The sequence below is a fragment of the Protopterus annectens genome, chromosome 9.part0 (assembly GCF_019279795.1).
Source record: "Protopterus annectens isolate FY-2018-M chromosome 9.part0, PAN1.0, whole genome shotgun sequence".
NCBI lineage: Eukaryota > Metazoa > Chordata > Ceratodontiformes > Protopteridae > Protopterus > Protopterus annectens.
This window is the reverse complement of record NC_056743.1, coordinates 1,742,779,397-1,742,804,268: the sequence shown is the minus strand read 5'-3', so window position 1 is coordinate 1,742,804,268 and position 24,872 is coordinate 1,742,779,397. Positions and strand designations below refer to the sequence as shown.

Here is a 24,872-nt window from a genome sequence, read left to right as displayed (position 1 = left end):
GTGTCCAGTGTGGCCTTTAGTCAGTCCATTCATTTGCCAACCTTCTTTCCTAATCCACAGAACAAAGGGGAACAGATACTGCACTCTTTAGATGTGCACAGACAACTTGTATTCTACTTTGACAGGACTAAACCTCAAAGGAAATCTGAACAACTACGGGTGGCAATTGCTGCAGGGACAGAGGGGAAGGCTATTTCAAAGCGAAACATTTCCATATGGATAGGCCATTGCATTAATTTCTGTTATAAGCACCATGGAAAACCTACCTCACAGGGGATCAGACCCCACTCAACCAGGGCTGCTTCTATCTCTACAGCCGTTCTCAGAGGTGTCTCTACCAGGGACATCCTAGAAGCTGCTACCTGGAGTCCTGTACATACTTTTACCAAGCATTACCATTTTCCAATTTTCTCTAAATTCAGAGCTGGCTTTGCCGCTGCAGTTTTGCAGGGCCTTATAGCTGGTCCTAATGCTAACTAAATTCCTCCTCCTATCCTTAACTTTGGCAATCTACCCAAATGTAATGACTGCAACAGTGAAACACAGAGAACATAGCACAGTTGTGTACACTTACCATAAATGTAGATGTTGGAGTGTATTCATTGTTGCAGTCCTGGTTACCCTCCCTCCAGCCCCCTGACTTTTTTTGGCTATACCTATTCTCTCCTTTTCAATGTTTAAAAGCTTTTTGGTGTATTTGCTTTTTTGTTTGAAGTATAACCTTGTATATTTATAGATTTAATTGCTTGCCATTAGGGGGTCACCTGACATCTGAGGCAAGAAAAACTTATGTAATGATGTCAGCTGCATGTTTTATACCCCTGACAACCTGATGTCATGGAAGAAGAGACAGCAACTGACGTAGGACCCAAGACTTTGTTAATCAGGCTGACTGAGGGCTACTGCAAGCAGGTAACCCAAATGTAATGACTGTAACAGTGAATACACTTGAACATCTGCATTTATGTTAAGTGTACACAACTGTACTTTCCCTTAGGGGGAAAGATTGCCTGGCAGGCAAAAAATTGGGAACTCATTACCCAGGACAAATGGGTTTTAAATACTGATTACCAAGGATACAGATTCCACTTTCACCCCTTACCAACCCCAAACAGTTGGCCAGACCTACCCCCAAATCAGTGGACGGAGGCTCAAAAGCAAATCCTTGGTCTCAAGCATCAGGGCTATTCAACCTGTCCCAGAAGAGGAACTGGGACAAGGTTTCTACTCAAGACTTTTCCTGGTACCCAGAAAAGACCACTCCTGGCATCCTATACTGGACCTCTCTATCCTAAACACATTTTTGCTGATTCCAAAATTCAAGATGTTAACTCTTCACCAACTGCTTCCTATGCTAGGCAAAGATGCCTGGTTGGCAACACTGAATTTAAAGGAAGCTTACCTGCACATCCCAATAAGGGAATCCTGCAGAAGATACCTATGCTTCAAAGCAGACTACATGCACTATCAGTTCTCTGCACTGCCCTTTGGCTTATCTATTGTGCCCAGGGTATTCACAAAGTGCCTAGCTCCAGTCATTGCATTTTACAGGCAAAGAAATATCCGAATATATCCATACCTGGACGATTGTCTAATTCAGGCAGAAAACCAGGACATATTATGGAATCATCTAGCGTTTGTACAGAAATTGCTAACTTCCCTGGGATACACTATAAACAAAAATAAATCACATCTTGTACCCTGCCAAAAAATTGTATTCCTGGGAGCAAGCTTGAACACAACTTCCCAGATGGCTTTTCTCACGCCAGAAAAACAAGTTCATTTGACAGCCTACTTCAAACTACTGGCCGCCAAGACCCAGCTATCTGCAAGGAAAGTACTGCAAGCCCTGGGGTTCATGACCTCCTGCATTCTACTAATTCCATATGCAAGACTGCATATGAGGAAACTACAATGGTACCTAAAAAGCCTATGGTGTCAACATTCTCAGGCTCTAGAAGCAATGCTTCTTATCATTCCTTGTCTACAGATAGGCGTCTGCCCACCAAAGGAACCATCACCAAAACAAGGGACTGCCATTCACTCTACCCCTTGCTGCCACAACCCTAACAGACCCATCAGACTATGCATGGGGGGCTCACTTGGCAGGGAAGTGCATTCAGGGCAAATGGAACCCAAGTCAAATGCACCTCACATTAATCAGAAAGAAATGTTAGCTGTACAGAATGCCGTGACAGCCTTCAAGGACCACATCCTTCCACGACAATTAATGGTAAAGACAGACAACACCACTGTTATGTGGTACATAAACAAGCAGGAGGTACCCACTCATACCCTGTCTGCAGACTAGCCATGGCTCTGTGGAACACAGCCTTGAGCTACCAAGTGCACCTATAGGCTCAATTCCTGCCAGGAAAGCTAAACACACTGGCAGACTAAGCAGAAATCTCATGGACCCACACGAGTGGAAACTGAAACCAAAGATATTCAACATGTTTTGAAACAAATGGGGGAGCCCAGATATAGACCTGTTTGCCTCCCCCCAGAACTACCAGTTGAAAAATTCTGCACAAGAACTCCATACAAACAAGCTTGGAAAGTGGATGCCATGTCCTTCACCTGGAAAACCATCAGTTTATGCCTTTTCCCCTCTGCCTCTTCTCTCCAAGGTACTACTAAAGATCAAACGGGACAAACCAAGGACGATATTGTTTGCACCAGACTGGCCACACCAACACTGGTGTACCCCCTTTTGCGCAGTGTGTCACTGCTAGCACCATGGCACCTGCCTCAGACCCCTGTCCTGCTGTTACAGCAGGAGGGCTAGATTCTGCACCCACAGCTTCAAACCCTGAACCTGGCAGCCTGGCTAATTACCTGATCTCTCCATTACCATCCCTCAGTAAGCAAGTGTTGGATGTCATTTTGGAGGCAAGGAGGCCTAGTACTAGAAAATCCTATGCTGAAAAATGGAAAATATTCTCTTCCTGGAACGAAACTCGGGGTGGACACAGCAGCACCTAATTTACCTCAGATTCTTCAATACTTAACTGAGGGACTTTCCTTTTCCTCCATCAAAATTCATGCCTCAGCCATCTCGGCTCATTACAACACAGAAACACCCCTCTACTCTCATCCACTGCTGAAGCAGTTCCTCAGAGGAGCCAAAAACTTAAGACCACCCAGGAGAGCTCCTACTCCAGCCTGGGACCTTAACTTTGTATTGGAAAAAATCACTCTACCTCCTTTTGAGCCAGCTGCAAATACAGAGTTGAAATTCCTTTCTTGGAAGACAGCCTTCCTTTTAGCCATCACTTCAGCTAGAAGGGTGCCTGAATTACAGGCCCTCATGGCAGTGGAGCCTTTCATTATTTTTCATGTGGATAGGGTGTCCCTCAGGACCAAGCCTTCCATCATGCCCAAGGTGATATTCAGTGTGGCCCTGAATCAGTCAATTCATTTGCCAACCTCCTTTTATAATCCACAGAACAAAGGGGAGAGAATTTTGCACTCCTTATATGTGCACAGACAGCTTAGATTTTATTTGGACAGGACTAAACCTCTCAGGAAATCTGAACTGCTGCTGGTTGCATTTCCTGCAGGGGCAGAGGGGAAGGCCATTTCAAAGCAAACCATTTCTAAGTGAAAAGGCCATTGCATTCATTTCTGCTATAAGCACCGTAGAAAGCCTTACCCCACTGGGGATTAGACCACATTCTACCAGAGCTGCATCTACCTCTACGGCCTTTCTCAGAGGTGTCCCTACCAGGGACATCCTAGAAGCTGCTACCTTGAGTCCTGTACATACCTTCACCAAGCATTACCATTTGCCAGTTTTCTCTAAATCCAGGGCTGGCTTTGCAGTCTTGCAGGGCCTTATAGCTGGTCCTAATGCTGTCTGGTTTCCTCCTCCCATCCTTAGCTTTGGGAATCTACCCAAATGTGATGACTGCAACAGTGAAACACAAACACAATACAGTTGTATACACTTACTGTAAATTCAGATGTTAGTGTATTCACTGTTGCAGTCCTAGTCACCCTCCCTCCAACCCCCTGACTTCTATTGGCTCTACCTTTATTCCTACTTACTATGTTTAAAGCTTTTTGGTGGCACCTGACATCTGGGGTAAGAAAAACTGATGTAATGGTGTCTGCTGCATGCTTTATACCCCTGGCTACCTGACTTCAGCAACCGATGCAGGACGCAAGACTTTGTTAATCAGGCCGACTGAGGGCTACTGCAAGCAGATAACCCAAATGTGATGACTGCAACAGTGAATACACTCCTAACATCTACATTTATGGTAAGTGTACACAACTGTACTTTATTTGCCTAGGTTGTTCCCGCAGTGTCTTACAAAAAAAGGACAACAGGATTCAGCAGTACGACCAATGCGGTTGGAAGATGCCTAATTCCGACTGTCTGGGGGTTCCGCACCTCTGTTCAACCACCATGTGAGATTTGTAAGGGGTTCAGTTCTTGTACCCTAAACGAGAGAATGAATAAATTGATAGTCAAAGGCCAACTAAAAAAAAAAAAAAAAACTATTTCAGAGGTTATTTCTGGGTCTGAGGTTTCACCCCCTCCAAAGAAAGAACACAAAAAATAGAATTCCTTTGATGTTTTTAGTGTTTCACTGTTGCAGTCATCACATTTGGGTTATCCTGCCAGGGAATAGCCCTCAGTCAACCCTAATACCAGAGGCTTAGTATTTCTGTGTCTGTTGCTATTGCTCCAGGACTGACATTGGGTAGTCAGTGGTATAAATTCAGGCAGCCGACGCAATTACATCAGTCTTTCTTGCTGAGGAGCTTGAAGCAGTTCGCACGAGTGCCGGTCAGCCGCTACCTGAGTTTTCGTTTCCGAATTGAAGTTGAAGTCTTCTAAAGCTAAGTACCCCATTGGGGGGGGGTTCTTTTTCGTGCTCTAACCAATGTCAGAAAAAGTTAACAATTGTCTCACCTGTGGAAATCAAATACCGCACCAAGATTTCCTTTCTTACTGCGTCACCTGTTTAGGCCCAGACCACGACGTCCCCCACTGTCGCTTTTGTACTTTGTTCAACGCCAGAACTATGTCATCGGGCCCTTATTGTAGCTAGATATTTTCACTCTCAGTCCTCAAATTCTGATATGGCTTTGGTAAGACATCCGATCTTCCGAAAAAATGTAAGGATGAAGATAGAGACGGCACAGGTCCAAAACTGCCAACGATGCTTCCATTAAGCTAGTAGTCAGTTCTCCGGTCCTCAGTGAGGTGCTTTTGTAGCCCTCGATTCCCATTTCTGTGGATTCACAGGCTGCTACTGAGACCCTTTCGGAGTCCAGTATGCCGCAAGGATCCTGCAGATTTCTACCTTGGATGGGTCCGGAGCCGCTGAGTGGGCACTGGCTTCCGAGGAAGTAATTCACACTACAGATACTCGTCACAGACCGACTACTTCTTTTGCATCTTCATTTCTTTCTGAAACTACTGAGTTTCTAAGGCCAAGGGTCGAACCACACCCAAAAAAAACGACGAACCAAGCTCAGGCACTTGCTTCCTTGCCTCAGTGTCAAATAATTAAAATGGCAGAAGCCCTTATTATGCTTATTATGGGGAAGCCAGGTTACTCCTTCCAAAAGAAAGAGACTTGTCCCTAATAGTTTTATCTGAACAGGAGTCTGATGACTCTAATTTATCTGAATATGAAGATATGCAACCCCTCTCTGCTTATGAGGAGTCTGATGCAGAGGAATCCATTCCTTCTACCTCTCCACCCATGGATTTTTCATTTGGGGAAACCCTACATACGTTGAGAGCATTTGCAATGGGAATGTCAGGACTATCCTCAGTCAAAAAAGAGACTCAGGGAATTCTTAGATCTACCACAGCACAGACCTTTGGCCATTCCTCCTGTCCTAGATGTGGATGATGTTTTTATGGAATCCAGTCTGACTCCTGACACCCTCCCTCCTGCTCCCAGGAAACCTGACAGGTGTTAGAGTCCCTGATTCTCACAAATTTCTTTTCAAAAGTCCTACTGCTGACCCCGAGGTAATATCTCAAGGACCCAAAGGAATCAAAGCAACTTCAGCTAAGAATCCCACCCCCTCAGATAAGAGATTCCCAAGCATTAGACAGATGGGGTAATAAAGTATACACCTCTGCTACTCCTGCTATTAGAGCATTAAGTTGTCACTTCCACATGCTGAAATATCAGCAGCATACCATGGAACTCCTCAAACAAAACATATCTTCTTTTCCTGCTTGTGCAGAAAGTGAAGAATTAAGAGTTAATGCATTCTGCAAGTCAGGTAACTAAGCACACCTTAAAATGTGGTTTTGACACCCTAGAAGCATCTTGCAGGGCAGCAGTCACTGATTCTGTCCTTAGAAGGCATGCTTGGCTTAAGGAACAGACATTGCCAGACCATTTCAAATCCAAATTATTGGACACACCCTTGAAGAAAGGCAATTTATTTGGCACAAAGGCAGAAGAGGTTTCTACAAAAGATGGAAGAAAAAGCTAAATCTGTGCAGACAGACTTCTTACAGGTCCAGCCACTGAGGTTCATTAGGCATTGCCCATCCAAGCACTGGTCCTTTCCTGGGCCCTCCAGGACAGCTCAGCCCAGACCCAGGGGAAGCAGACCCCCCAGACAGCAGTCCCAGGGAATGCAGAGATCTAAGCAATGGAGTTCTTCCTCTTCAAAAACAGGGAGTACAAAGCTACCCCTTATGGTAAGAACTCACAATGACTTTTCACTTCCACCCCTTATCTCTGCCCACTTGCTTGTGCTCGTAGGAGGGAAACTCTCCTTCCACGCAAGCAACTGGGCCACTATTGCCAACAACTGATGGGACCAGAACATAGTATCCTAGGGATACATATTTTATTTCCACACTCCACTAACCCCAAAGGGGTTCCCAGATCTTCCTCCAAACCAGTGGGCAGAGGCCAAAAGGCAAGTCCTTTCCCTGCTCTCCATGAGGGCAATACAGCTTGTTCCTGCAGGACATATAGGCCAAGGATTTTCTTCGTGTTTCACTGTTGCAGTCATTACATTTGGGTAATCCTGCTGGCAGATTGCCCTCAGTCAGCCTGAATTCCAAAGTCTTGGGTCCTGCGTTGGTTGCTGTCTCCTCTTCCATGACGTCAGGTCGTCAGGGGTATAAAACATGCAGCCGACGCCATTTTCTTTAGTCTTTCTTGCCGCGGTGCATGAAGCAGATGCAGTTCGCAAGTGCCGGTCGGCCAACTCCTGAGATTTTCGTGTTCAAGTTTCATCTGAAGTCTTCATTAAAGCTAAGTACCCCATGGGGGAAACTTTCTTCTTGCTTCAGACCAATGTCAGAAAAAGTTAATAATTGTATTTCCTGTGGAAAGCAAATACCTCATAAGGACTTCCTTGCCTAGGCCCTGACCACGACGTTTTAAGTTGTCTGTTTTTTGTGCTAGATTTAACCAATGCACTATTAAGCGTCGGTATGATTTTGCATTAAACTATTTTGGGCGCAGATTTAATTATAAAATGTCATCTGATAGCCATCCGACTACCGGAGTTCACAAAAAACGCAAAGAAAAGGATAGACAACCGAGGCCCAAAACAGACTAAGCTTCTCCTAAGCCAGTCGCCGGTTTGCCGGTTCTCAGTGAGGCGCTTTTGCAGCCCCTGACACCCACTACTTTAGAGTCGCAGTCTGCTACCGACTCCCACGTGGAGTCGGCTATATCACTGGAAACTCAAGGTATTGGAGCCTCGGACACTAGTCCCTCAGATGGGTCCGGAGCCACTGAGCAGGCACCGGCTTCTGAGGGTGTATTCAGACCTAAACATCTATACATTAAACTGACTTCAGCTTCAAAGGCAAAGACTAAAGCACCTTCAAAGGCAAAGAAACTCAAGAGCCACATGGACAGGCCTCCATGCCCAAAAAACAGATGCTCAAAATGGCCGAAGACTTGATTACCTTGATCAGGGGTTCCCATCCCCCTCCTGATAAGAGGCCTAGGCAAGAGACAGACTGAATCTTCAGATCAGGTTTCTATTTCTTCTGATTCCTCTTCTGATCAGGAATGTTCACTTCCCCCCTATGAGGATTCTGATGCTGAAGAATCTATTCCTTCAGCTTCTCCTGCTGAGGACTATTCTTTTGGGGAAACCTTGCTTACCATGACAGAGCATTTCCACTGGGAGAGCCAAGATTTTTCAGAATCTAAAAAGAGGCTCAGGGACTTCCTTTTACTACCTCAACACAGGCCTCTAGCCATTCCATCTGTGTTAGACATTGTAGATGTGTTTTCGGAGTCTAGTCTGACCCCTAACTCCTTAACTCCAGCTCCTGTTAAGCCTGACAGGTATTACAGGGTTCCTGACTCATAAATTCCTTTTCAAAAACCCTACTGCAGACCCAGAGACTATTTCACAGGGTCCCAAAGGGGTTAAGGCTTCCACTGCAAAAACCCTACCCCCTCTGACAGAGATTCCAGGGCACTGGATAGATGGGGAAAAGGTTTTACACATCTGCCACCTTGGCTACAAGGGCCTTAAACTGTCAGTTTCATATGCTCAAATATCAGCGACATGTCATGACATTGCTTAAACAGAAAATGTTAAACTCTGAATGTGCAGAAAACAAGGAAATGCAGGATTTATTGCATGCAGCTGAATAAGTGGGAAAGCATACTTTGCAATGTGGTTTTGATTCTCTGGAGGCCTCCGCAGTTATGGGTTCTGTAATTAGGAGGCATGCTTGGTTAAAGGAACAAAATCTGCCTGATCATGTCAAAGTTAAATTATTAGATGCACCTTTACAGCATGATACTTTGTTTGGTGTTAAGGCAGAAGAGGTGTTAAAGAAAATGGAGGACAAAGCTAAGTCTATGCAAACTGTCAAAGATTTTTTACAAGTACAGCCACCTAGGTTTAGTAGACACTGGCCTACAAAGTATTGATCCTTTCCAGTATCAGAAAGACCTGAAAGGGGCAGATCCAGACGCCCTAGAGGTAGATCCCAGGCGCAAGGTTCATACAGGTCAAAGCAATGGGGTGCTTCTACCTCCAAAAGTGGAGAAGACAAATCACAACCATACAGGAAACAGTCCCAATGACTTCCTCCTGCCTGCATCAAGCACTTATCTCCTGGCAGTACCCTTAGGGGGGAAAATAGCTCTTTTTTTTCTCAAAACTGGCACATTATAACCCAGGACAAGTGGGTTCTAAACATAGTGTCACAAGGCTACAAATTTCACTTCCATACTCTGCCAAAGGCAAATGGTTGGCCAGATCTGTCAAAAAGTCAATGGGCAGAGGCACAAAAACAAGTCTCAACCTTCATGGACATGGGGGGGCTAAGTACCACAGCACGAGCAGGGACAAGGATTTTACTCAAGACTGTTCTTGGTACCCAGAAAGTACAAAGTCTGGAGACCAATACTGGACCTATCTATTCTAAACACATTCCTGGATCTACCAAAATTCAAAATGTTGATCTTGCAGCAGCTTCTGCCCATGCTGGACAAAAAGGCTTGGCTCGTGACTTTAGACCTAAAAGAGGCATACCTGCATGTCCCAATCAGGCAATCATGCAGAGGATACCTCAGATTCAAGGCTGGCTCAGTGCATTACCAATTCTCTGCACTGCCCTTTGGCTTATCTACTGCGCCCAGGGTCTTCACAAAGTGCCTGGCACCAGTAATTGCATTTTGCAGACAAAGAAGTATTTAAATATATCCTAACTTGGACAACTGTCTCATTCAAGCAGAGAAAAAAGGACACTCATCTACGACATCTGGCATTTGTGAAAAGGCTTCTAACATGCCTAGGGTACACATTAAATGAAAAGAAATCACAACTGGTACCCTCTCAAAAGATGACATTCCTGGGTGCAAGCTTGAATACAACTGCCCAGATGGCTTACCTCATGCCAGACAAACAAAGGCAACTGACTACTTACTTCAAACTGATGGCAATAAAAACCCAGTCTTCTGCAAGACAAATTCTGCAGGCTCTGAGCTTCATGGCATCCTGCATCCTACTAATTCCATATGCAAGACTGCATATGAGGAAACTTCAATGGTACCTAAAAGGTTTATGGAGTCAACATTCACACAGTCTGGAAACAGTGATTCCTCTCTTTCCCTGCCTACAACAGGAGTTTCTATGGTGGTCAAAGGCCTGTCACCAAAACATGGGATGGCCCTTTACTCTACCCCCTGCCAGCCAAACCTTAACAGACGCATCAGATTATGCCTGGGGGGCCCACATGGCAGGAAGATGCATTCAGGGCATATGGGCACCAAAACAAATGCATGTACACATCAGTCGGAAAGAGATGCTAGCTGTTGAAAATGCCCTAACAGCCTTCAAGGACTTGCTTCATCCAGGACAACTACTGATAAAGACAGACAACACCATAGTCATGTGGTATATAAACAAGCAAGGGGGCGCACACTCATAACCCCTTTGCAGATTAGCCATGAAACTGTGGGACACAGCTTTGACCTACGAAATACATCTTCAAGGTCAATTCCTGCCAGGAAAACAAAACACTCTGGCAGACTATTTAAGCAGAAACTTTATGGATCTTCCTGAGTGAAAACTAAACCCACAAGTCCTCAGCATGATAGCAGAGAAATGGGGGAGCCGAGACATAGATCTATTTGCCTCTCCTCAAAATTATCAACTGAAAAGATTCTGCACAAGGGCTTATCACAGACAAGCATGGAAAGTGGACGCCCTATCCTTCAGTTGGAAAAACCTATCAGTTTACTCCTTTCCTCCTCTGCCTCTTCTACCCAAGGTCCTCCTAAACGTCAGACTAGAGAAGCCAAAGATGATCTTAATTGCCCCGGACTGGCACTGCCAATATTGGTACCCAATCCTAAGGAACTTGTCTCAATACCCAGCTTGGACCTTACCTCAAAATCCACAACTACTGTCCCAGCAAAACAATCAGATCCTGCACAATCAACTACAGACTCTGAACCTGGCAGTACGGCTAATCTTGTAATCATACAAACAACACCTCTCAGTAAAGCTGTGATGGATGTCATTTTGAAAACCAGAAGGTCTAGTACTAGAAAATCTTATGCTGACAAATGGAAGAGATTCTGTGCTTGGAATCAAGCACAAGGAACTGATGCAGCAGAACCAAATATTCCTCCGATATTACAATACTTGACTGAGATGCTTGACAAAGGCCTATCTTTCTCATCAATTAAAATCCATGCCTCTGCCATTTCAGCTCATTACAATACAGAGCCACCAATCTTTTCTCATCCTTTCCTAAAGCAGTATCTTAGAGGAGCCAAAAATTTAAGGCCTCCTAGATCATCACCATTACCTGCATGGGACCTCAATTATGTGTTGGAAAAGCTCACCCTGCCTCTTCTTGAACCAGCTGCTACCGCTGATATAAACTTCTAATCCTGGAAGACCGCTCTGCTACTAGCAATTACTTCAGCAAGAAGAGTTTCAGAGCTATAGGCCCTCATGGCTGTAGAGCCTTTTATCATATTTTACCCAGACAGGGTGTGTCAGAGGACAAATCCTACTTTTATGCCTAAGGTCGTTTCCAGTGTGGCTCTTAACCAAACAATTCATCTGCCAACTTTTTATCCAAATCCACAGAACAAGGGGGAGAGAATTCTGCATTCCTTGGATGTACACAGACAGCCAAGATTCTACTTGAGCAGGACTAAAGCTCTAAGAAAAACTGAGCAATTACTAGTGTCCTATGTTGCAGGTTCAAAAGGAAAGGCTATTTCAAAGCAGACAGTTTCAAAGTGGATAAGCCACTACATCCGTTTCTGCTACTTACACCATGGTAAACCTGTGCCCAATGGCATTAGGTCTCATTCCACCAGAGCTGCAGCTACTTCAGCAGACTTTCTCAGAGGAGTACCAACCAAAGACATTCTAGAGGCTGCTACTTGGAGTTCTGCTCACACCTTTACAAAGCATTACCATTTGCCTCTACTCAAAGTCCAGGGCAGGCTTTGCCACTGCAGTGCTGCAGGGCCTTATAGCCGCTCCTAATGCTGTTTAGCTCCAGCCTCCCAACCATAGCTTTGGGATTCTACCCAAATGTAATGACTGCAATGTAATGACTGCAACAGTGAAACATGAAGAACATGGTACAGTTGTGTACACTTAACCATAAATGTAGATGTTCGAATGTATTCACTGTTGCAGTCCAGGTTGCCCTCCCTCCATCCCCCTGTCATTCTGAAATGTATCTTTCCTTCTCTATCCTCTACAATCTATGTGGTTTATTTGCATGTAGATGAAGGTAAAGTTTATATTGATGCATGTGTGTGTGTGTGTGTGTGATATGTATATATATATATATACATACATACATATATATATATATATATATATATATATATATATATATATATATATATATATATATATATATATATATATATATATATATATATATATATATATATATATATATATATATATATATATATATATAAAATTTTGTTACCTTTTTGGGGACACCTGACATCAGGGGCAAGAAAATCTAAAGAAAATGGCATTGGCTGCATGTTTTATACCCCTGACGACCTGACGTCATGGAAGAGAAGACAACAACCGACGCAGGACCCAAGACTTTGGAATTCAGGCCGACTGAGGGCAACTTGCCAGCAGATTACCCAAATGTAATGACTGCAACAGTGAATACACTCTATCTACATTTATGGTAAGTGTACACAACTGTACTTTTATTTGCTTTATGCTGTCTTATTGCCTCCAAATGTTTGTGTACATTCTACATAGGTTTTTGCGCTTTGAAGTGACTGCTCCTGCAGACATCCTGACTTGCTGATGGCTGAATGAGTCAGAATGTAGGATTCATTCAGACATACTTCTCAACTGTACAGATTTTCGCAGAACATCCAGATTTTTGCCTCATATTTTGGTGTGTTTTTCATAAAATTGTAGTTTTCTAACAAATCCCTGGCAAGCTAAAGATTATAATCAGAAAATGACAGACATTTGAGTTTTAGGCGTTATACCTTTCAGAAAATCCATGCTAATGCAAAATCTGCTATGCTGTCAAGCTTCCAAAGTTTGTAAGAGCAATATTTAAAAATTGTCCCTATTTTTGGGCCTTTGTTCCCCCATTATTTATGGCTTTTTCTATATTTCTTGCTCTGAGATTGAGAGGTATGTTCAGAAATGACTCACTTTTTCCTTCAGTCAGCCCCTGCCAGACACCATGTTTGATCAGCTACAAATTACTGACCTTTTCATCAGTTTTTTTTTTTTTAGTTTTAAAAGTCCGAATGAAATAAAACTCTAATATAAAGCCTTTGTTGTAAGTTTTGTCTGTTAGGAAAATTCTTCGTCTGAGTGCCTCTAAAAGCCACATGGTGTTTTGAATTATATATTTTACACACAGTATGACATGTAAACAGAATTGCTGCTGTGTGCTGGGCTTCATTTTAACTCATTAACACCTATTTGGAGTAGAATGGACGCACCTGTTACAGCCTGCATACATACTTGCATTCCAGAGCTTTTTCTGAAAAATCAACGTATGCATAAGATGATCAAGGCTTTTGTATTGTGGGACATACTAGATTAACAGTTTGTGTCACTTTATTAATAACTACTTGCCCATTCTAATCCTGCCTGTTATAAGCTGATAAGTCAATTAGTTAAAGAAGGCAGACCCAGTAAATGTCTGAATACAATAAGGAGCTATGGGTGTTAACTGGGTGTATGCAAAAATGGTGCTATAGGCTTGAATGAGTTTAGGTGCCCTGTTTTCAAAAAGTTGTTGATTTTGGGTAGTAAATGCACACATTCTGTAGGCAACATTTTGCATTTAAATCAGAATTCCTTTTGTTGAGCAGCAGTACTTTTTTCCCTGTCGTATTTGCCTCATCCTTTTTTTGCATTCTTCCTTTCCACAGGATTTGCAGGCTCAGGATCGAGCCCACCGGATAGGGCAACAGAATGAAGTGCGTGTTTTACGTCTGTGCACTGTTAACAGTGTGGAGGAGAAGATTCTAGCTGCTGCCAAGTACAAGCTTAATGTAGATCAAAAGGTGATCCAGGCTGGTATGTTTGACCAGAAGTCCTCAAGTCATGAAAGACGAGCTTTCCTGCAGGCTATTCTAGAACATGAAGAACAGGACGAGGTAAGACTATAGATGCTTTTCTGCCTGTTCCCAGTGGCTTAAAACTACATGCATTGTATTTGAATTCTGATTTGTTATGAGGAAGTCCATCCTTACTTACCAACAGAGCTTGATATCTTGAGACAGCTCAGGATCTGAAGCTTTCCCAAGCTACTAGCCCTTCTGCCTCTACCCATAACTCTTAGCAAAAATCACCTCCCACTTCAGAGCTCTAGCTGCACAGCTAAGCAAAATGCATCAGAGAAGTCTGTCTGCTTTTTCCAGTCTCATTTTTCACATGCCCATGATTCTGAATGTCAATTTAGGTCATGCATTTCCATTTTTACCTACTTCCACAGGTTTTACATGGTTGAACTCCATTTTATGGGCTTCATCCTTCTTATTGTGGATCATTTTAATTTGAAGGTAATCATTTTTGCTTGCCGCTCTGGGATTGGGGATATTTTGTTTAAAATGTAGGATGTTCTTCTAGTTTCACTGTTGCAGTCATCACCTGTGGGTTATCCCTGCTGTGGTAGCCCTCTGCCGGGCCGAATACCAGAGTCAATGTTTTTCTGCATCAGTTGCAGTCACCTGTAGTCTGAAGTCAGGTCAGTGCTATAAAGCAGGGCAGCCGATGTAATTACATCAGTATTTCTTGCCGTGGAGCCCATAGCAGAAACAGTTCGCACGAGTGCCGGTTGGTCGCTACCAGAGTTTGTTTCAGCTTAACACGTCTAAAGCTAAGTACCCCATTGGGGACCCTTTTTTTCTTCCACTGACAGGTGTCCGAAAAAGATAATTGCCTCGTCTGTGGAAAGCAGATCCCACATCGAGACTTCCATTCTTCCTGTGTCACTTGTTTAGTCCCAGACCATGACATTCCCCTGTTGCCAGTTCTGTGCCTTCTTTAATGCAAGAACCATTTGCCATAGAGCTCTTATTGTAGACAGTTATTTTCGTGTTCTGTCTTTACATTCTGATATGGTGTCCATCAGCCTACAATCTGTGGACATTCTGAAAAAACGCAGAGATAAAGATAGAGACAGACCACACAAGGCTAAGCCTTCTGACGACTCTACCGCTAAGCAGGTAGTCTGTTCTCCAGAGTTCAATGAGGTGCTTTCGCAGCCCCTGATGCCAGATTCTTTATCTACGCAGACTTCTTCTGAGACCCTTTCCGGAGTCTGGTATGCCACAGAAGTTGTCTGTCTTCTGAGCCTTTGGCAGTTTCTGCTTTGGATGAGTCCGGAGCTGCAACGCAGGCACCAGCTTCTGAGGAGGCTTTTCACACTACCGAATCTTGACAAAAAAGTCTTCTCATCTGACTACATTTTCTCTCAGATGGACTGATTCTGTCAGGCCTAGAAGCCAGGCCACTCCTAGAGAATCTGCTTCTAGCCACCATCTTGCTCCTGCTCCTCCACTCCAAGCACAAATGCTTAAAATGTCAGAGGATCTCACCCCCCTTATTCGGGGTAGTCAGGCCACAACTTCTAAAAGGAAAAGGCACCCTTCTCAAGAAATTGACAGAACAGGATTCTGAGGAATCTGACCTCAGATTTTGAAGAGGAACAGCAACCTCTAACTGCTTATGAAGATTCAGATGCAGAGGAATCCATCCCTTCTCCCTCCCCTACAGAGACCCTTTCCTTTGGGGAAACCCTTCACACCCTCAGGAAACATTTCCAATGGGAATCTTAAGACTTCCCCAAGTCTAGGAAAATACTTGTAGAGTTTCTTGACCTGCCCCAGCACAGACCCCTGGCCATCCCTCCATATTTTAGAAGTGGTGGATGATGTTTTCCATGAATCCAGCTTAGCCCCTGATGCCCCCTCACCTGCTCCCAGTAAACTTGACAGGTATTAGAGTACCGGATTCTCACAAATACCTGTACAGAAATCCTGCTGCAGACCCAGAGGTCATTACTCAGGGACCTGAAGGAGCTAAGACTAGTTCTGCCAAGAATCCTATTCCTTCTGACAAGGACTCCTCTGGACAGATGGGGTAAAAAAGTATGCACCTCTACAACCTTAGTATCAGATTCCTCAATGGTCAGTTCCAGATGTTAAAATATCAGCAACACACTTTGGAACCGTTAAAACAAAAGATTTCTACATTTTCTTACTCTGCTAATTCAAAAGAGTTAGCAGATTTACTGCACTCTGCTTGTCAAGTGGCCAAACACTCGTTGCACTGTGGATGTGACCCCCTAGAAGCCTCTAGCAGGGCAGTACTGTCCGTATCTGTCATTAGGAGACATGCATGGCTGAAGGAACAACCTCTCCCTGATCATGTCAAGTCTAAACTTATTGATGTACCCCTGGATAAGGAGCACTTGTTTGGAGTAAAAGCAAAAGTGGTGCTTAAAAAGATGGAAGACGAAGCAAAATCTATGCAAACAGAAAAAGATTTCTTTCAGGTTCAACCGGAACTTTTCCTCTAAGCATTGGTCCTTCCCTGCACCTAGCAGACAAGGCCAAAGTAAGCTTCACAGGGACAAGACCATCCAGGCCCCAATCCCAGGGCCAGCAGAGAAGCAAACAGTGGACCACTTCCACCCCAACTACAGCAAAAACACATAATGACTTCCCCCTCCCCCCTCTGCCATCGCTTCACTCACCAAAAGGAAGGAGGAAGGCTCTCCCTGTTCAAAGAAAATTGGCTTTCTGCAACAAAGGACCAATGTGTCTTAAAGACCATTTACAGGGATACATATTCTCTTTCAGCGAACTCCCAATTCCAAGACTGTACCCAGACTTGCCTCTAAATCAGTGGCCAGAGGCATTGAAACAGGTCCAAACTCTCATATCCCAGAGGGCAGTAGAACCTGTCCCCTCAGATCAAACAGGCAAAGACTTTTATTCCAGACTATTCCTTGTTCCCAGAAAAGAGGGTACTTGGTGCCTCATCTTGGATCTGTCTCTAGAGACCTCTCTCCCTCTGAGCCCTTGTATAAGGGCAGAGTTTCTCTGGTGGGGAGAAGCCTGTGCCAAGAACAAGGGTTTTCCCTTTATCTTCCGCCCTACCAGCCAGACCATCACCACCACGTCTTAGACATTTCTTGGGGCGCACACCTAGCAGGCAGGTGCACCCAAGGTTTTTGGGATGCCCAGCACCTTCTCTTACACATCAGTCAGAAAGAAATGATGGCAATACAAAATGCTCTGACATCCTTCAAACCCCATCTCAGGCTTGGGGGTACTCTCTATAAAAACAGACACCACAGTAATGTGGTATATCAACTAACGGTGGGGATGCAATCTTACCCTCTGTGCAGGCTAGCCATGAACTTCTGGCTGACAGCCGCTTCCATGGGTCCTGCACCTAATTGCCCAATATCTACCAAGGGTCAATAAGACTCTGGCAGACCACCTAAGCAGAAACTTACTGGACCTCCACGAATGGCAACTCCACAGGGAAATCACTCAGGAGTGGGGGATTCCGGAGGTGGATCTCTTTGCTTGGCACCTCAACCACCAGCTGCAAAAGTTCTGTACCAGGCAGTATCACCTCCTATCATGGAGGGTGGATGCCTTGAACTTCGCCTGGAACTCCCGTGTACGCGTTCCCTCCTCTGCCTCTTATTCTCAAGGTACCGATACTAAAGGCCATCCTCATTGCTCCAGATTGGCCCAGGCAACATTAGTTACCCCTTACTGTACAGCCTGACCTTACAGCCCCCCAAGCAGCTTCGCCTGAACTCAGACCTCTTGACCCGGATGGAGGCGGAGATGCTGCACCCAGACTTGCAGACTCTCTTTCAGCATGGCTTATACTTTAAGTGCCAACAAGGAGTCCATCTTAAGCAAACAGGTCCTTGACATTATCACAGAGGCCAGAAGGCCCAGCACCAGAAAATCTTACGCAGGGAAACAGAAAAGATTCTGCTCCTGGAACCAGTCCAGAGCGGCCAGTACCTCTCATCCTTCCATCCCTCTTACCTTGCATTACCTAGCCGAGTTGCTCAAAAGTGGCTTCTCCTTCTCTTCTTTTAAAAACTGTTCCTCAGCCATTTCAGCCCATTACGATTCAGACCTTATCCCTCTTTTCTCTCATCCTTTGATTAAACAATTCCTCAGAGGTGCTTCTAATGTCAGACCTCCCAGAAGGCCTACCACACCAGCCTGGAACCTGAATTATGTTTTAGAAAAACTAACCATACCTCCTTTCAAACCTGCTGCTTCAATAGAACTGAAATACCTCTCCTGGAAGACCGCTTTCCTACTAGCTATCACCTCAGCCAGAAGGGTTTCAGAACTTCAGGCACTCGTGCCTATTGAGCCCTTCATCATTTTCCATGCAGACAGGGTCTCCCTGAGGACGAATCCCTCCTTTATGCCCAAGGTGGTACCTGATATGACCCTCAACCAGTCCATACACCTACCCACCTTCTTTCCCAACCATCAAAGCAAGGGGGAAAGAATTCTGCACTTGCTAGATGTGCACAGACAACTCGGATATTATCTGGACCGTACTAAGCCCTTCAGAAAAACAGACCAGCTGTTTGTTAGCTTTGCCCCAGGGGCAGAGGGGAAGCCCATTTCCAAGCACACCATTTCCAAATGGATATCACACTATCTATTTCTGCTACAGACTGCATGAGACCCCCCCCCCCCAGTCTATTCATACCTATTCCACTAGGGCAGCTTCCACTTCCACAGCCTTCCTCAGAGAAGTCCCCACCAGGGACATCTTGGAAGCTGCCACCTGGACCTCTGTCCGTACCTTTACAAAGTATTACCACCTACCCCTTTTTTTCTAAGTCTAGGGCAGGGTTTGCCTCTGCAGTTCTGCAGGGTTTGCTGACCCATGCCTAGGGCTCTAACCTATCCTTCCACCCCTCTCCTCAGCTTTGTAAATCCTCCCACAGATGACTGCAACAGTGAAACACAAAGAACATAGTACAGTTGTGTACACTTACCATAAATGTAGATGTTCCAGTGTATTCACTGTTCAGTCCTGGTTTCCCACCCTCCAATCCCCCTTGTATCCTCTTCCCCTAGGGGACATAAGCTTCCCATGGTGGCTTTTAGCCACCAGGACAACTTTACCTTATTTCCTTGTGCTTCTGATGGGTTAGGGCAAGAAAAACGTATGTTATGACATTGGCTACCTTGATTTATAGACCTGACGACCTGATGTCAGACTACAGGTGACTGCAGCTGATGCAGAAAAACATTGACTCTGGTATTTGGGGCCTACCACAGCAGGGATAACCCACAGGTGATGACTACAACAGAGTGAATACACACTAACATCTGGATTTATGGTAAGTGTATACAACTGTACTTTCTAAATTCTGCCCCAGCATAAAACTGCATTGCTTTACTGGCTGAGTGAAGAGTATTTGTGTGCTGTTTATTTTTAATGCTTTTACTTTGACTACTATAGATAAAAAGTAGCTTTGTTTTTAATGGCATATGGATCAGCACCCATCAAAGACTGAGCTTGCATTCTGCTTAAAGGCCTGCTCACTCAACCTCCAAACAGAGATAATTTGGGATTATTCCCATGGACAGCAAAATAAGAAACATGATACTGACTTGTAGAAGTCTGCCCGTGTCTTCAACCTGGAAATGAATTTTGTTTAGGCTACTTATTAAGATTGCGAATCTGTAAGCTGGTTACAATTCCAAGTTTGTCTACAAAATTGGACAAAAGTGCATAAAGTTATGAGCCCAAGGCCACTGTCAACAAGATTCTTTAGATGTTCATCGTGTTACACTGCTGCAGTCATTACAGTTGGGTTATCCTGCCGTCAGGCGGTCCCGCAGTCGGCCAGAGTTCCAAAGTCTTGGTCCAGCGTCTGTTGCTGTCGCTTCTTCCCTGACGTCAGTGCACCAGGGGTATACAAGATGCATCCGACACCATTTTCTTCAGTCTTTCTTGCCATGCGGTGCCTGAAGCAGAAGCGGTTCGCAAGTGCCAGTCAGCCGACTCCTGAGATTTTCGAAGTCGAATTTCAGATCCGAAGTCTTCAATAAAGCTAAGTACCCTGTTGGGGAAACTTTTTTCTTGCCTCAGACCGATGTCAGAAAAAGTTAATTGTATTTCTTGTGGGAAGCAAATACCTCCTAAGGACTTCCACTCTTACTGTATTCCATGCCTAGGCCCTGATCACGGCGTCACTAGTCTGTTTTGTGCTAGATGTAACAAACGCACTATAAAAAGACGTTTTGATTTTGCTTTGCACTACTTTGGCCGAAGGTTCAATTATACTATGCCGTTGGATCAACCGATGACAAATCTTCCCAGCTTCCCTCGCCAAACCCCATTGCAGTGCCATTTTTGAGCAGGCTAGAATTGAATTATTGGCACTGACACATTTGTTATCTTGTGTGGTCTCAGTTTTAGGAATCTAGCCCTTAAAGTTAACTCCTTCATTGTTGACTTTGCTGTCTGTGATCTTGGCAGTGATGCTGTTGACATCAGTGGACCTTGGCCTTGTGCACCACAGATCAGCTGTTTGTGATAAAGTTCTTCTCTGATTTTGTCTGTCTGTTTCACCTTTGGAGGTGTCAGCATTTTGGCATTCAGTGCTGAGACCCCTGATACAGGGCCCTCAGTTTCATGGGTTTGTTGGGCATGCTGTTAAAGCCATGCTTAATGCTAGCTTGGTGTGTGCACTGGTGTTGACTGGCCTCAGTCTTTGACAGCAGAGGTTAATGCCCAAATCCTAAAGAGCTCCTTCGATGTTTGTTGATGCTGACTGTTCTGCAGGTGCCACCCTCGGTGTTTAGACCCCCATACAGAATCATCTTTAACTTCAGACATGTTTGTGTCTGGACTTCTAGACATCTGCCTTTTAGTCCGCAAGGCACAGGGGGCAAGCGCATGTTTCATCATAATTTTCTGATAACTGGACCAGTTTTATCTTCATATTCAGACCTCTTTGTCAGCTGCTAAGACGCATGTGTGCAAATGGAGAGATAAGCCAACAAGCAAAGGAGAGTAGTATTGCTGAGACTGAATTCAACCTCAAGTCTTGGTGAGAACCTTCACGAGGTGGACACTGTTTTCCACAAAATCTCAACAGCATTGATGTATAGACTGCATTTATTTAACATATATCGTGTTCAGAAGTAGGTCAACAATTAAAGAAGATAGCTGGGTGCACAAGACCCAGGATAAAAAAGTACCCAATCCTGGTAGGCACACTGGTGCTCAGATTGGAAGAAATGACAGTGTAGAATCTTCAGAATATGGAAGCATTCCTACAATGGGGCCAGGCTCGGGGGGAGGATAGCCCCTGTTATATTAGGAGGCAGCAGTCCACAAAAATCACAGAAACTGATAGGCCAAAGAAGAGCCATAAAGATGATAGTGGACTGTTGAGGATAAGAAAGAAATTAAGTATTGTTACGGTTATGCTAAAAGCCCAGAATTTCCAGACACAAGATATACAAAAAGAAAAAAAGAATCTACAATCATATATAGATATATATTACCCAATACATGCAACTCTGCACAAATAAAGGAGTCGTTACTGTGCACATTGTGGGTGCTGCGAAGAACACTTCTGGCTGACAGTGATTGAAACAATACTAATTTCATGAACTTTAGTCAAACTTTGACTTGGGAATAGGGTCCATTCCTGTCATGGTATTGGAAACCTAAAAGATTAGGAGAAATTAAAAGTAATTTTTCAGGCCAAATATTAGTTTACTTGGGTACTATGGAACAGGAAAGAAAGCCCCTTCCTGAAGCTCCTATAAAATGTTGAGAGTCTATAGCATTCCTTTTCTGTGATGCAGTGGAATCTGGATTGGTTGTGCTCAGCAGCAACAAAATAGAGCTCTGAAAAACAAGTATGGCCATAATAACTTTCAGAATTTTTCCACTTGTAGTGGCAGGGATGCTGTGGTTCTGCTTTGAAGAGACTGCAGCAAAATCCCTGAGATCTTGCCATACTTGTCCCAATCTGGAGGCAGTTGGGGGTCATCTGATTCTCTACTTGTAAATGTTATCCATCATGCAGGACAACTGGATAAGGATGGTAGTATCTAGAGGCTGTGCAGTTCCCTTTGACACCTCTCCTTAGCCCCCTTCTTTATGCTTACTAACTGTCCCACCATTCCTGAAGAGTACATGAAGAGGAGTTCCTAAACCTCAATGAAAAGGACCACAGAAGTTGCAGCAAACAGAAAAGGGTTAGGTAAGTGCTCTGTATTTGTTTCTGAAATGGCACAGGAAGTGTGGCCAGCATTAAAACTTGAGCAACCTAAACATTTTTATCCCCAAAGAAACTTCTAAAATGTTTGCAGTGTAGTCTGTCTTCCCCCTTCATTCTGAAGGAAAGTGAATGCGTTCATTTGGACCTTCAATCCACCTGTCTCCATGTCAGGTAATCCAGGAGGTTTCTGCACTCTGGGAAAGGAGGCAGACATTACCAGTCTAGATTCTACCATTTTGTCTCCCCCTTTGCCTCCACAGTGTTCACTGTGTGCGCTGTTAGTTGCAGTGATCCAGAGGCTAAAAGAGATGAACATTTTTCCTTACCTATATAACTAGTTCCTACCTGTTTCAACCCAAACCATGTTTTTCTCTCTGTCTTTGAAAATAACAAAGAATGCTGCAAAATCCTAGTTGGAGACCTGTCAAATGCTGATGTTTACTGTGAATGCTTTCTATGGGAGGGATTACTGCCTAATCTGGTCTCTGAAATTAAGTCTCAGATAGTGACAGTATTCTCATGCCTGTGGTTATTGGAGTAATGGCAGCAACAATTTACATGATTTTCTTTTCCATATTGTACAAGAGTTCAGTGCACCGTAAGTTCACTGATCTCAGTCAGCAAATCTGTTGCACGTCAGGATTTTCAGGGCTTACATGTTGCATCTCTTAATGGCTTCACACTCCAAATGTAAGATTGGGCAATCCATTCCAAGTCTCTGCTTCTGTAGTGGGTCCTTCATGGAACCTTCCCACCCTGTGAATGGTGATGGGACATTGTCAAGAGCAAAACTGTCAAAGCTGTATAATTAGACTTGGAGGCCACTTTGCATATCCATGTTCTTTGGAATGGGGCAGGCCTCCCTGCTCCCAGGTGATGTGTAACTTCCACAATGTGGTATGTAAACATTCAGGAAGGATTTCACTTCTATCCTTCTTCCAAAGAAACATTGAGCAGATTAGAATGGACTGTCTAATTTAATGGCACTTCCCTAAACTTGCCTCCCCAAAAAGTCAACCTCTATATTAATTGCTTCAGGTAAAGTAGCATCAACTTTATGACCTTATTTGAGGAAGTGTGACCCTTTTTCCGAAGTTGGATGTTAATGTACCTGCTGCCACTGCAATTTAATAAATAACATTTTTCTTTGTAATGGAACACACTATAGGCAGGTACAGGGTGTTGCACCCTGTGCCAGCTCGTATGCTAATTTAGTGTTAGCCTTCTGGGAAGATAAAAATATTTTTTAATGTGAACATCTGTGGAAGACTTCAATATTTTTTTATGCCAGATTTGTTGTTATTTTTTTGTTGTGGGCACAGGGCAGTGATGAACTGTTAAACTTTGATTACCTGGAGAAAACTATAGATTTTCTTAGGTTCTCAGTAGAGCACAGCATTGAGACCATTGCCTTTTTAGATGTCCTATTAAATAAAAATGTAACTGGTAAGATAAACACCACCTTGCAAAGGAAACGATGCTGGGGAAATCATTATTTGAATGCACGTAGCATGCATCCTAGGCATACTTTTCCTAATATTATGCAAGGACAAGGATACAGAGTTTCTCGGCTGTGCACAGACAGTAATGAGTTTTGCAAAGAAATAGATGTGTTAAATGAACATCTTAAGGAAAAGGGGTACTCAAAGGAAAATTTAGAAGAAACTAATAATAGTATAAATATCCAACAGGGAAGTCAGGGCTAGACCATGGTTTTGAGAATAAAGAACAGCAGGGGAGATAAGGTGAAGCCATCTAATAAGTATGACAAAATCCCAAGGTGATACTACGTTATAGTAATAATGTGTATGGGATATGTAATATTAAGCCAAACTGGAAGATACTAAGAAGTGTCAATCACTTGAAGGATATTTTAGATGAGAAACCTAGATTTACCTTCAAGCGAAATAGTAATATAAAAAAACATGTTCTGCATAGAACCTGGTTTGAAAAATAAGGCTGCTAACGGTGTTTCCTCTACACATGAGAACAGGGACTTTTCCCTGTAGGCATTGCAAAGCATGTTCAAATGTGAATGGTTTAAATTTTTATACATCCTGTTACAAACAAAAAATACACATTTGAGTTTTATGCAGACTGCCATACAGAGAATGTGGTTTACTTGGCATGCTGCAAGAAATGTCAGAGTTTTTTATGTTGGAAAAACTAATTGTAAGTTAAAAACAAGAATATTGTACCATTTTTCATCTATTAGACTGAAGGATAAACATAATGCATTGTACCAGCAGGTTTCTAGCTTTCCAGATCATACTTTTGTTTTTATGGTTCTGCATGTTGCACAGATGAGAAAAGGGGGGGGGACATTGTCAATGATAGAGTATGCAGAGTTAAGATGGATCATACAGTTGGCTGCTGACAACCCACCTGGGTTATATAGTTCTGTACCTTTAAAACCAGCTTTAAAGAAAAGGCGGGTGAAATATAGAAATGAATTGGTTGCTTTTAGAAATGTTTTAATATTTAAAGACTGGCATGGTTATGTGAAGTTTGGCTGATAAAGGGTTGGCTGATGAAGGGTTTTTTAACCTGAAAGTGTTTTATAACAAAAAATTATGGCCAGTTTAGACTCTTGTTTTATTTGTTTTTG

The 24,872-nt window shown here is 43.6% G+C and overlaps 1 protein-coding gene across 1 annotated transcript in view; it reads left to right on the top strand.

The window, feature by feature from the left end:
* The window catches only part of LOC122810775 (transcription activator BRG1-like), a 1,556,036-nt gene that overhangs the window by 716,528 nt on the left and 814,636 nt on the right, over positions 1–24,872 (top strand). The window contains exon 14 of the mRNA XM_044082336.1: positions 13,881–14,108. Within this exon, the coding sequence (XP_043938271.1) occupies positions 13,881–14,108 (228 nt within the window). The remainder of the gene's footprint in view (positions 1–13,880; positions 14,109–24,872) is intronic.